This window comes from Gallinula chloropus (genome assembly GCF_964237585.1).
Source record: "Gallinula chloropus genome assembly, chromosome: 27".
NCBI classification, from domain to species: domain Eukaryota; kingdom Metazoa; phylum Chordata; class Aves; order Gruiformes; family Rallidae; genus Gallinula; species Gallinula chloropus.
Window position 1 is genome coordinate 466,633 of NC_140112.1, and position 13,608 is coordinate 480,240.

At 57.6% G+C, this 13,608-nt stretch overlaps 1 protein-coding gene across 1 annotated transcript; it reads right to left on the reverse strand.

Moving 5' to 3' along the window:
- Positions 1 to 10,473: 10,473 nt before the first annotated feature.
- SNRPE (small nuclear ribonucleoprotein polypeptide E) lies at positions 10,474 to 13,511 on the reverse strand. Its single transcript, XM_084275940.1, has 5 exons — positions 13,393 to 13,511; positions 12,363 to 12,389; positions 11,755 to 11,817; positions 11,453 to 11,531; positions 10,474 to 10,665 (listed from the first exon to the last, which is right to left on the reverse strand). The coding sequence occupies exons 1-5, from the start codon at positions 13,444 to 13,446 to the stop codon at positions 10,610 to 10,612; spliced, it is 279 nt and encodes a 92-aa protein (XP_084132066.1). The 5' UTR covers positions 13,447 to 13,511; the 3' UTR covers positions 10,474 to 10,609.
- Between the last annotated feature and the right edge of the window lie 97 nt (positions 13,512 to 13,608).

The window sequence follows — 13,608 nt, forward strand, 5'->3', positions numbered from 1 at the left end:
GCAGCAGAAGCCCAAGGTCCAGCGTGATGCCTGCTCTGAATCCCAGAGCCAGGATGGGAACTGAGCCCCGGATCCAAGCCTGGCCCAGCAACCCTGGGATTGGTGGTCCCTGGATAACACAACCTTGGATCTCCCCCACCCCTGCTTTTTGGGAGCAGTGAAGGGAAGAGGAGAGTGTTTGATGGCAGGAAACACCAAGGCTGGAAACACCAAGGCTGCCTTGCAGCATCATTCCCTCTGCCCAATGACCCCCCCAGCATCTCCCCCACACTGCACAGCGACTGGGTGTCCCCTGAGAGGGACCCTTGGGGCTGCAGGGTGGGCACCCACTCCCCCACACTGCCAGTCACCAGTGCCCAGACCTGCTGCAGCCCACCCAGCCGAGCAGGGAGGGGATTCAATTCACCCCTCTGCTCCCAGACAGCGCCCAGCAGCCTCTGGGGACCAGAGGGCTGCAAAGAGCAGAGCAGGGCTGGATCCTTCTCCTGTGGAGCATGGGGTGGTCTCTGCAGTAACCAGGGTGGGCACAGCCACCAGGGCTGTTTGTAACCCCAGGAGGAGGAGGAGGACACCCCAGGAAGCCTTCAGGGAGTGCCCTGACAGCAAGAGCTGACAAGTGGCCATCCCCAGAGACAACAAAGCCCTGCTGTTCTCCAGGCCAGAGACTGTGTGACCTGACTGGACTTCTCCATCCCTCCCTCTGATGAAACCCCGAGGATCAAAGCCCACTAAAAGCCACCTCCTCCTCCACCTCCTCCTCTCTGACACAACCCCTGCAGATGGGGAGGCCATGAGGACCTCCAAGACTCACCCTGTAAACGAGGGACAGGACCGTGTGGGATGAGATGGGATTGGGGGGGCAGCGAGCAGCAGCGGTGGGTCCTCAGTGATGGTGTGAACCCCCCAAAATGTAGATGGTCCCGGGGCCACGGGCTGGGGCTGCATGGGGGGGGGTGGGGGGGGCAGGGAGGCGTGCCTGGGAATAAAGGGAGCAGACTGTGGGCTATTGTTTCATTGTTATGGCTTCAAAGGACAATGGGGCATTGTTGTCTCTGGGGATCCCATTGTTTGCTTTCGCTGCAGATCCCAGCCACGCAGTGGATGGAGGTTTCCTGAGGGCCAGGCCAGCTCCGTGTGTGGGACACTAAATAACCAGGCAGGCATGTTCCCTTCCCCACCCCCCTTCCTAAAAAGGCACAGCACACTCTATGTGCCCACACAAGCCAGGGCATGGCCTGGCACAGCACAGGCAGAGGTGCCAGGACCACCCATCCAAGCAGGGAGCATGCAGAGAAACCCCCATGCCCCAGGGAGAGGGGGTGAGAGCTGGGGGGGGTTCCAGCTGGAGGGGCTGAGGTCGCTCTGTCTGTCCCCACAGACCCCAGCAAACCTGTGTCAAGGGCAAAGGGAAAATACAAATCCCACAGAGCATTAACAGAGGGACCCAAAACCTCCCCTGCTCCCAGAAGCCAGGATGGAGCTGCTGCTGCCTGGCAGCCCCAGGGGTGCCCAGGCTCTAGCCATGCTGCATGGGGCTGTGACCCTGCTGCCTTCCCAGTGCTCTGCTCTCCATTCCCACAAGAGCTGAACCGTGGCTGTTCTGCAGCCTCCCTGTATTTTTGCTGCCTCATCCCCTAGAGACCAACATCCCCCTGGCAGGCAGAGCAAGGGGCCTCCACCGTTACCCTCTGCACAGCCCCACTTCTCAATCAGCACCCAGGAAAAGGCACTTGGGGATGGAGGGTGCAGCCCTGGGTCCTCCCTTGGCTCTTAGGGATGGGGATGCTGCACAATTTGCATAGCTGCTTCCTATGTAAAAACAAATCTGGGTGCTATGCAAAGGCTGGGGGGTGAGGGGTGGGGAAGGAGCCATCTCCAGCCATCAGCCTGTCGCTGCCCCAGCACATCAGGCACTGCTGGAGGTGGGTTGGGAGATTGATGGAGCAGGAAAGAGATACGTTCTCCCCAGAGACACCCTTTCAGCATGAGGCTGCTCACAACAGCTGGGGAAGGGAGTAACTCATCCAGGGAGCCCAGGCTGAGCCCTGGGAGGGGGCTGGGGCTGGGTGAAGCAGCGCTGGCGAGTTCTGCTGGGGGGAAGGGGACTCCTGCCCTGTCACCGTGCAGGGAGCTGAGCTCAGACCCAGAGGAACTCACCTCCTCAGCAGTCTGACCACCCTCCTAGATAACTCACAGAGAGGGTCTGGATGAGCTGGAAGGGATGGCTTGAAGAGCCTGCCCCCCCTTCACTGCTCCCCCTGCTCCCTGGACCGCAGCCCAGAGAGGCTGCCCAAGGTCTGGGCTCAGCTCAGCTGCCACCGAGCATCTTTCCCCACTGCACAAATGCACCTTGGTGCTGCCTGTGCCAGCTGAACCCCTGGGCCTGTCCCCTCAGAGGGGGAAAAGTGCAGCCCAGGGGGCTGGTAGCCCCAGCCCAAGTTTGGCTTCACAAGAACAAATGGCAGGGGCTGGGTTTGTCAAAGAGAGGGAAGAAACTGCAGTTAATAAAGGTATAAATTCAGCCTGGATTTATTTGCTTGGGTTTTAATCCTGGGAATTCCCACTGTTTCTTAGCAGAAGATGAGGGAGCACCTTGCCTCTTAAATAACTTAATTTCTGGGAGAAGCACTGAGGGATTTGTTCAGGGATCAGTAGGAGCGATTTGGGAAAAGCAGGGAAGGTGTGATGAGAGATGCTGGCTGTGGGCACTGCTGCACTGCCTGCCCCTAACCAACCTCTCCTGCTCCTCAGGTCCTTGTGTCTCTCCCACAGAGCAAGGGGGATGTTTCCTGCCCCTGAGGAGCCCAGCTCTAGTTTGTAGAGGTCAAGCACACTGGATACCAAAGGCACCCCATCCCTTGGGGACCACACTCTGCAGCTCTGGGAGCTGTGACGCTGCTCCTGCCACGGTCCCTTGTCTCTGGGTGACCAGTTCTCAAGCTGCCAGCCCATGGAGGTGGCAGGATTGAGCCCAATTTGGGTGCACAGGGCTCAGCCTGCACTTGCAACGTGCTGACCTCATCCCAGGAGCTGGCAGCAATCTCACCCTGCTCCGGGGGCTCTCTCACACCCCTGGCAAACGTTATTTGCACAACTGTGCACACACACACACGTGTCAACATGCATGCACATGCTCTCCCCCCCCCTCACACCCCCAAAACCCTTGAATAGAGCAATTTCCTCTCAGATAAAGAGCTCCCACCGCAGGCCCCCTTTCCCTCTCCCCCCAAACTTGTGCCTGTCTCACGCACCCATTTCAGAGCCCACCTTGGGCTCTGATACTATCTCACTTCCTCAATATGATTATTAGCTCTGGTGTTGATGTATGATACGGGCTCCAAAGCCCTGCATTTTGGGGAGGAGGCTGTGCTGCAGCACGGGCTGGTGTGCCCCAGCTGAGGGAGAGAGAAGAGAGCAAAGCCTTTTCAAGAGCGGATGCCGGTACCTGCTGCACTGCTAACTCCACAGCCCATCTCCCCCAAAGCGTGGCTCCTGCCAGCTCTGCTTCTCCTGGCCCCCAACCCTCTGACACCTGCACAAGGAGGAGGGGGCCTTGAGAGTAGCTCAGAGCTGTTGGTGCTCCACAGGGTGCCAGGGGCTCGAGGAGCAGCTCTGCAAGTGCCACCGACACCAAGCAGCACGCTGGCTGTGCCCTGTGCTGGGGGGATGCTGGGTGAGGTCCTCAGGGTACAGCGGCCAGTCAAACGTCCTACAGAATCTGGAGCAGCTTCACTATGGCTCCTATCATAGAATCAGGGGATGCTTTGGGCTGAGAGGGACCTCAAAGCCCACCTAGTCCCAACCCCCTGCCGTGGGCAGGGAAACCTTCACTCGATCAGGCTGCTCAAAGCCCTATCCAACCCAGCCTTGGATACCTCCAGGGATGGAGATGACCCCTGTGCCAGGGTCTCACCGTCCTCAGAGTAAAGAATTTCTTCCTCACATCTAATCCAAACCTATCATAGAATCATAGAATGGCCTGGGTTGGAAGGGACCCCAAGGATCAGAGAGCTCCAACCCCCCTATCACAGGCAGGGCCACCAACCTCCAGGCCTGGAGCTACACAAGGTTGCCCAGGGCCCCATCCAACCTGGCCTTATATTTTATATCAAGCACTAATGTTTGGTGACCCTTTGAGATCACTCAGCAGCTGGAGCCATCTACTTCTAGCTCAGTTTACAAGGTGAAAAACAGCCACCTGAAATAGTCTCCTTAACTCTTAACTCCCCCCGCCACACACACACCAGGGAGCAGGGGGAAGGAGAGGAGCATCCCCAGAAAATTCGGGTTTATTTACAGACCAGATTGCCTGGCAGCAGGAGAGCTGCAGAGACAGCAGCTCAGTGCACAGAGCTGTTCCACTCAGCTGAGGACACCGCACCACTCCATCAGCCATCACCCCCCCAGGGGACTGTTAGATATTGCTCCTCTCTTGCAGAGCAGAGGCTGAAGAAGAGCAGATAAAGGGAAAATCTGAGAATCAGGGCCAGACCCAATGGAAAGCTCAGTCTGGTTTTGAAGCACCGGCCCCTGTGCAACAAGGGGAGTTCTCCCACCTACAACTACCTGGCAGAGAGGTGGGCGATGGTCTCTTCAGCCAGGGGACAGGAGATGGGACAAGGGGCAATGGGCTCAAGCTGCCCCAGGGCAGGGTCAGAGCAGATGGGAGGGAAAAGTTCTTCCCTGGCAGAGTTGTCAGGGCCTGGCACAGGCTGCCCAGGGAGGGGGCTGAGTCCCCACCCCTGGGGGTGTTTAACAGAGGGGAGATGAGGTGCTGAGGGATCTGGGTCAGCACAGGACAGGGACAGTTGGACTCAATGGTCTTAAAGTGCTTTTCCAACCTTGGGATTCTGCAAACCCCACCCCAGATAGGGGTTTTTTTTGGGAGATGGGCAAACCCTGGAATGGGATGGAGCATCCTGGGCTGTAATAAATACTCATAAGTGAGAAAAACAAACTGCTCAAACCTGAAGCCATCGCGTGCCCTTTGTTTCACCACATCTGTACCATGAACCCCACAGGCACGGGGAGAGATGTAAATAACAATCCCTGCCTCTGCTGCTCTGGTATCCTTACAGGAAACACCCCAGGAATCCTTATCCAGCAGGAACACACCCCAAAGACACAGCACAAGAAAACTGGGTTTAAATATCCCAGCTCAAGGCACAGAAGGGAAGCAACCTATGGGACTGGGGTTGTTTTCTAGGTGATGGGAGTTTGCTTGGATACCTTGGGCTGAAATCCATCTGGGTTTTTGTGGATGGGGAACAACACCCTTCCCACAGCCCAGGTTACTGCTGGAACATCGACAGACCTCAGGGAAGCAAGTCCAGCTCCTTGCACAAAGGGGCCTGCTGGTATGCAAGGCGGCAGCGTGGGGAGGGAGAGGGGAGGGGGGTTGGGGGGGGGGTAGGGGGAGAGGGCGTTGCTGCTGTTAATGTGGCAGAGTTTCCCTGCTGAGGGCAGGCAAAATGCCCATGACTCATTTTTCCAAGAGATGTTACAAACAATAGTAATGATGCCCCTGGTGTGTATGAATGTGAAAAGGCACGGCAGGGGGGCAGCCATGCTGGGCACCTTGTGTGTGGGCTGCCAACCCAAGGGTACTGCCACCAACAAAACCTGCCCCAGCCAGTTCTTTAGCCTGGTGTGTGGGACAATGCCAAGTACTTGTGCAAGGGGTTAGGGAAGGGGGGAAGAAAGGCCAAAGGGCTGCCCAGCAAACTCCTGGCTCCACGGTGTCCTGTTTGCCATGGGTACCAACCCCAGGCTCAGCTAAAAACGGGACCAGTTTTAGTGGCTGCTGAAAAAAAACCCAGCAAAACCAATCCTCAGCAGCACATCCCAGTGCAGGACTGGGACAAGAACAGGCAGGGAATTTTTGGAAAGCATTACAGCACGCTTTAAGACTGCTGACCCCCAGCTCCTGCCTCTACCCTCCACACAAGTTTGCCATATTCAGATGCTGCCCTAAGGGGACAGCTTCTAAGCCGTTTGAGTCCTTGACCTTCCCCTGTTGTCAGCCTGATACTATTATTTTTAGGCACAGACAATCCTTAAAACATCCCAGCACTCGAAATGAGTTCCCAGATAACGTGCCCTAAAGCAGGAGGTGGTGAGGCTTCAGGAGAAGGGAGCTCTGGGGGATCCTGGGTGGCAAAGCACCGTGGGTGGGGAAGGTGATTTCCCCCTCGTACAGCAACACACCCCATCTCCCTGTTTACTTCAGACACTCTGGAGGTTACAGGCCTGAAAAGACAGTGAGAGCTGAAGGTTGCCCCTGCAGCCATGGGTTATGCAAGGTGCCTGCTCCTGTTTGTAGCACTCCTGCCAACACAGCCCCATGGCCTGGCTGAGGATGGAGCTCGCCGCATGCCGTGACGCCTGAGGAAAAGCCCAATGATGCCTTTCAAGAGCCAGGCAGGACACTACAGAACACCCACAGGCAGACAGTTGGGTTGGAGGTTTAAGGTCAAGTGTCTATAAAACCATTCTGCAAATCATTGAGTCCTACCAAAGAACCACAGAGAAGCTGTTCCATCCCCCTTGGAGGGACAGGGCCACTCTTGCCCCCCTCCTTGGGAGGCTCTTTCACAAGCATGGAGCATCTCATAGAATCCCTGACTGGTCTGGGTTGGGAGGGACCCCAAGGGTCACAGAGCTCCAACCCCCTGCCACAGGCAGGGACACCAACCTCCAGGCCTGGAGCTACACAAGGTTGCCCAGGGCTCCATCCAACCTGGCCTTGAACACCCCCAGGGATGGGGCACCCACCCCCTCTCTGGGCAGCCCATTCCAACATCCCACAGAAGGATTGGGCTTGCCCAGACCAAGCAATTCCCAAGCACAAAAAAAGGGCAGAACTGCAGCCTTTTTTCCCCCAGAACCCCAAAGCCACAGGGACAAAGATTTACTCAAAGCACCTTCCAGTGTTCGTCAAGGTGTTAAAGCTTTTAAGAAAGGAAAAAAAATACAAAAATAATAAAACCAAAGAGCACAGAGCCCCACCTGGGTCTGAGAGGGCTCTCATCTGCCTGCCACCACCAGCACAACGCTCTCAAACTGAAAGGCTGCGTGGTAGAGAGCTCTGGCTCCTGTAAGCTGAGCCATGATGAGTGCAGAAGCAGGTCACATCTGGTTTTTAAGAAAGAGAGAGCTCTATTTCTAGAGAACAGACTTTTGGGAATCTAAACCCACCGTTGGCTCCATTCTGAGATGTGACCTATTGGAGTGGTGGTAGCAGTAAGGAAACTTTCTCCAGCAAATCCCACTCTGCTTCCTGGAGATGCTGCAGCACAGTGGGACATCCCCCTGCAAGCATCCAGCTGGGGCACTCCTAATAACATCACCTCAAGGGATCTGCTTAAAAAAGAGCCTTGGCACACCCACACCCACACCCACCCCCCTCTCCCCTCCCCTCACCCCTCCCTGCACTGTCAGGGAAGGAATTTGCCCATTCTGGATAAAAACCCAGTTTGGAAAAGCAAACCCGATGGGCTTCACAGCACCGGGAACCGAGCCCCGGGGGCGCTCAAAGCACAGCAGTCACTCTACCTTGCTCCTCCTCACCGCCTCCTGCTCAGCCAAAACCTGCCACTCCTCATCCCCTCCTGGCGCCAGGACACCCCAGGGTGCGGATGAGCTGGAGAAGGTGCTGGTAGCCGGGAGATTTGGGCACCCTGTGTCGTGTTCTGAGCGCGGCCCCGCGCCAGGCAGCCCAGTTTGCTTTCTTCCAGGTTGTTTCGGGAGCCAATAGAGCTGCTCGAAGGTTGGGGAACGCTGTGTTCCTGCGGAGGCTTGTGACACTTCGCTGGAGGGGCAGGGGGAGCTGGCCGAGGCCGCAGCACCCTCTTCTGTCTACCGCACTCTTTTGCAGCCAGTTCCCAGTCTCATTCCGTCCCTGGACGGTTCAGGCAGCTCATGAGCAGTTACCTCTTGCTGCCTGCAGCTTGAAAACGCTCAGGAAGCTGGAAGGATTCAGGGTTAAAATAAAAAAAACCCCAGCAAGCGTTTAGATGAGTCAGTCCTGTGGTTTTTTATGAGGACAGACAAGTGCTTCTTGGGAAGCCAATTTTGGCAAAGGCAGAATTGTTTCTGTGCCCCATCTATGTGCTGGTAATGCCCAGAAGCTCTGTTCTAGGACCACAAACACTCCCTGCTGCCAGGAGCTGGGCAGACAATGGGGCTGTGTGTTTCCTCCTGGACATCCCCACGGGCAGGCCTTCTACACTGCTCCCAGCTTCCTGCTGGGGAGCCTCTCCTTTCCTTCTCCAGCTCCCCCCCCCACACATAATTGCTGCCTATTTTGGTACCTCGTCATGAGATGCCTCCGAGCTGATTAGCTCTGGACTTCCTTCCTCCCATCATCAACCTCCTCCAATATTGACGTTCGCTCGCGCTAACTCGATCATATCAAAGAGCAGAGGAGCTTTCAGAGGCATTACGGTGTCTTGAAGTGCCCAATTTGGAGCTGGCAGCAGCACTGCTGATAAGGAGGAGCCATTTCTCTTCATATCCAGCCCTTCTCCAAACGCAGCCGCTCGCCAGCCACGTACGAGGTGGAAGGAGGACAGACCCTGGTGGGCTCCCAGCCAGTTTTGTCTTGGTGGCCCTGGATGAACACGGTGGAACATTAAATAACCCACCTGCCCCATCAAAGAACCCCCCCTGCCCCATCCAATAGCCCACCTGCCCCATCAAAGAGCCCGCCTGCCCCATCAAAGAGCCCCCCTGCCTCATCAGAGCCCCCCTGCCCCACCAGTTACCCCCCCTGCCCCATCGAACAGCCTGCCTGCCCCATCGAACAGCCTGCCTGCCCCATCGAACAGCCCCCCTGCCCCATCAAACAGCCCCCCTGCCCCATCAAATAGCCCCCATGCCCCATCCAATAGCCCCCCTGCCCCATCGAACAGCCCCCCTGCCCCATCGAACAGCCCCCCTGCCCCATCGAACAGCCCCCCTGCCCCACCAATTAGCCCCCCTGCCCCATCCAACAGCCCGCCTGCCCCATCCAACAGCCCCCTGCCCCACCAATTAGCCCCCCTGCCCCATCAAAGAGCCCCCCTGCCCCACCGAACAGCCCCCCTGCCCCACCGAACAGCCCCCCTGCCCCATCCAACAGCCCCCCTGCCCCATCCAACAGCCCCCCTGCCCCAGCGAACAGCCCCCCTGCCCCAGCGAACAGCCCCCCTGCCCCAGCGAACAGCCCCCCTGCCCCAGCGAACAGCCCCCCTGCCCCATCAAATAGCCTCTGACACAAACACACCCCACTAGTGGAAAGTTTATACACACTTGGGAAGAGAAATCATCACTTCAGAGCCCCTTGAGAGCCCCTTCAGCCTGCACTGCCAGCGGGTCTCAAGGCCATCACCTCTCCGTAACAAGGAGCCAGAGGCAGGTCAATTCTACAAACACCCCCTGCTGCAACACCCGAACTACAGGGAAAACAGACACAGGTGACCTCTTCCACCACTTGTATTCCATCCCTGCTGGCTCCTGGTGATGATTCCTGCTACTGCTGGCAGCTGAAAGGACCTCCCAAGCTTGTGAACACAAATCTGAGCGTGTTGGCAGGCCACAGCTGGAGCTGTCGGGCACTGAGCCGTGTCCTGCTGCCTCTCCCAGGTTTCCTGCCTGATGTGATACTCCTGCAGACAACTCCTTGGAATGGGAGAAGCACGTGGGATGATCTGGGCCAGGGACACTCATGTGTTTCTGTCCTTTGAAGGAAGAACTCTTCCATCTTGAAGTTTTCATGCAGAAAATGATACACACAATTAATTTCAAGACACCAAAATGAATTCTGGGGCAGCCTGTGTATCAAGATGAACTTCTCAGCATCCAGGTAACCTTCATTCCTAAGTTACAATCACAGCTCCAGCTTCTCTTTCTCCTCTTCCTTTGCATCCAGAAAGCAGCAGAGGGGAGTGATGTCCTGATGACAGTGATGGTCCTGAGGAAGCTGTGAATTTACCTTGTGGGTGTGAGAAGTGACACAGCTCTCTTGTGGAAATGTGAAGTAGAACAGCCAGACCCTCAAAATGGGTAATAAAAACCAAACCAACATGGTAAAATCCCAACTGGTAACTGATACCTCAACTTATTTAACAGGTTTAATCTAGAGACTGGCTAAAGAAACAAAAGAAAACAGAGATTTAATCCAAACCAACTGCTCTCTCTGCTCTGGAGGTAAGTTGTTTTACCTACCAGGGAAGCTTGTGAGTGTTTGATTGCTACACCACAGCCCCAAGTCCCCCACTAAAACCACACAGATTCAAGAACCATGAGTCACTCCAGTGCCCTGAACAAGCCCCCCTTGTGCACCCACAGAGACTGCACAGACCCAGGGTGAAAACCACCCCCTCTCCCCTACTCACAGAAGGGCAGGAGACTGAAATCAAGCAGATCTACATGGACAATTCCTGTGAAAAACGTTTATTTGTGACATACATTAGGCATCATTTCAAACTACAAAACCCCCCCCCCCAACGTTACTCCAGGTCTGTGTGTGAGCCTGGCTACATGTAACTCCCCACCCACTGGCTGCTCCTGCTCCCAGCAGTGGCTCTCAAGCCCAGCAGCCACTGCTCTGCGTGCACAACACCAGGGCCTAGTTAGACACACTCTGCAGAAGTGTGATATTGTCCCCTTTTAACATGATCCGACCTGCAACACAGAGAAAGGAAAGGGGGAGGGGGATTAGGCAGACCCCAGACTCTGTCAGTAACCTCCTGTCTTCAGAAAGCATTGCACAGAGGCAGAGGTGGTCACACAGAGACACTCAGACTGTAACCCAAAAGGCTTTTACAGGTAACAGAAGGTCCCTTCCTGTCCCAGGTGTGGTCATGCAGGACCCACGTTGCCAACTGACACCACAGCATGTGAGACACAACCTCCCCTTCCTGTGCTCTGTGTCTGAACAGAGCTCTGTCCCCACTCAGAGCCCAGACAAGTCACTTGTCATGCATAAGATGACACACACATTTAATTTTGAGACACCAAAAGCTTGTTCAATGAATTCTGGGGCAGCCTGTGTATCAAGCCTCAACAAATCACTTGTCACAACCTGCAGCTCATCCTCATCAGCAGGTGGTAAAGAGGAAATACAGCCACCCAGGCAGCTCCCTGCTTCAGGGCATGGGTGCTACACGACTGAGGAGCCTGTTGGGAGCCCCCCAGCCACCCTGGCTGCAGAGGAAGGGCAGCTGTACAGCCCACAGGTTGTTACACACATTTGAAAGACAAAAACCACTCAGGCAGGGGCAGATTGTCCCACACACTCAACAAAACCACCTGCAACAGCAGGAACAGAGCCCTAGCTGGTATCTGCTCCCCTGCACCTCACAATCACAGCTCTTCACATGCTGTGGATGTTAAGAGGGGATATTTGGAAGCCCCCCCCCCAACCCCCCCCCCGCCAGGCACTGTGCAGGTTCCACACACACTGACATACCCAGCTGTTTCCTTGATTTTGTTTTGGAGTGAATCTCCTCTGCATCATCCAGCACCAGGTTCATGTATTCATCAAAGCCCTGAAAATCCACCACAAAAGCAGCCAGTGAGCCAAGTCCCCCAGTCTAAACAATCATTAGGTGTGCTGATGCAGGCTGGATAATTAAAAGACCACTCATTAGGGAGGCATCAAGTATTTCCAACCCCTCATGGTAGTTTTTTTCTTGACAAAGAGTTTTATGAATCTGAACAAAGGAAACCAAGCCCCCAACAAAGACTAAGGAGTCCCACTCTGATACTCACAATGATGCAGCCTTCTATCCGCATGTTCACTTGCTCATAGAGCCACACCTGGATCCTGGATCTCTGGAAAGTGATGGAGAAGAGTATGAACCACAGAATGCTTTGGATTGGAAGGAACCCTAAAGATCATCCAGTCCCACCCCCCTGCCATGGGCAGGGACACCTCTCACCAGCCCAGGCTGCTCAAGGCCCCATCCAGCACCCACCACCTTCCTGGGAGGCTGCCCCACCACCCTTGGAGTGAAGAATTTCTTCCTAATACCCAACCTAAATCTAGCCCCCTTCCAACTTCAACTCATCCCCCCATATCCTATCACTCCAAGCCCTTCTAAAAAGACCCTTCCCAGCTTTTCTGCAGCCCTTTCAGGGACTGGAAGGTGCTGTAAGATCCCCCCAGAGCCTTCTCTTCTCCAGGCTGAACAACCCCAGCTCTCTGTCACTCTTCACAGGAGAGGTGCTCCAGCCCTCTAATCATCTTCCTGGCTTCCTCTGGACCCACTGCAACAGTTCCACATCCTCCTAATGCCTGTTCCCCAAGGGCTCCTGGCACTGGGCCCTCAGAACCGTGTGTGTGGGGACCTGCAGCAGCCCCGCCCCGCGGTACTCACGTTCTGCAGGTAGCGGAAGATGAGGTTCTGCAGCGGAGCGTTAAGGACGCAGCCAACGGCAACCAACGGCAACAAACCCTCGGCGACCCGGCCCTCGGGAGTCGGACCCCGCGGCGGCTCTGCGGCACCTCGCGGGCTGACGCTGCAGCTCTTTTCCTCACCCCACCCCCGCCTCCCGCCTCACCGGGCCCACCGCCTCACGGGCCTCTGCCTCGCCGGGTCCTCGCCTCACCGGGCCTCCCGCCTCGCTGGGTCCCTGCCTGGCCAGGCCTCCCACACCACCGGGTCCCCGCCTCACCAGGCCTCCGCCTCGCTGGGCCCACCGCTCCGCTGGGTCTCCCTCCTCACCGGGCCTTCCACACCGCTGGGTCCTCGCCTCACCGGGCATCCCGCCTCACCGGGCCTTCCACACCGCCGGGTCCCCGCCTCACCAGACCCACCGCTCCACTGGGTCTCCCTCCTCACCGGGCCTCCCACACTGCCCGGTCCTCGCCTGGCCGGGCCTCCCACACCACCGGGTCTCCGCCTCGCCGGGTCTCTCATACCGCCGGGTCCCCGCCTCACCGGGCTCCCGCCCCACCAGGCCTCCCGCACCGCCCGGTCCCCGCCTCACCGGGCCCACCGCTCCGCCGGGCCTCCCGCCTCACCGGGCCTCCCACACCACCGGGTCCCCGCCTCACCGGGTCTCCGCCTCGCCGGGCCTCCCGCCTCGCCGGGTCCCCGCCTCGCCGGGCCTCCCGCCTCACCGGGCCTTCCACACCGCCGGGTCCCCGCCTCACCGGGCCCAACGCTCCGCTGGGTCTCCCTCCCCACCGGGCCTCCCGCACCGCCCGGTCCCCGCCTCACCGGGTCCCCGCCTCGCTGGGTCCCCGCCTCACCGGGCCTCCCGCCTCACCGGGCCTCCCACACCGCCCGGTCCCCGCCTGGCCGGGCCCACCGCTCCGCTGGTTCTCCCTCCTCACCAGGCCTCTCGCCCCGCCCGGCAAGTCCGCCCCCGCTCCCCGCCTCCCCCAGCCCCCAGGCAGGATACGATGGGCTGCACCATCACCTTCTGCACCTTCTGTCCCTGCCCGCGGTACGCCATGGCCCCGGCCGCTGCCCCGTCCCGCCTCACACGCTCCCGCCGCCTCAGCCGCCCCCGCCGGACGCAGCTCAGCACGGCGGGAGCGCGCAAGGAACCCTGGGATGCCGAGGGACCCGGCCGCTCTAGGAAGCTGGAGGACCGCCGTCTCTATAGCCCCCAGCG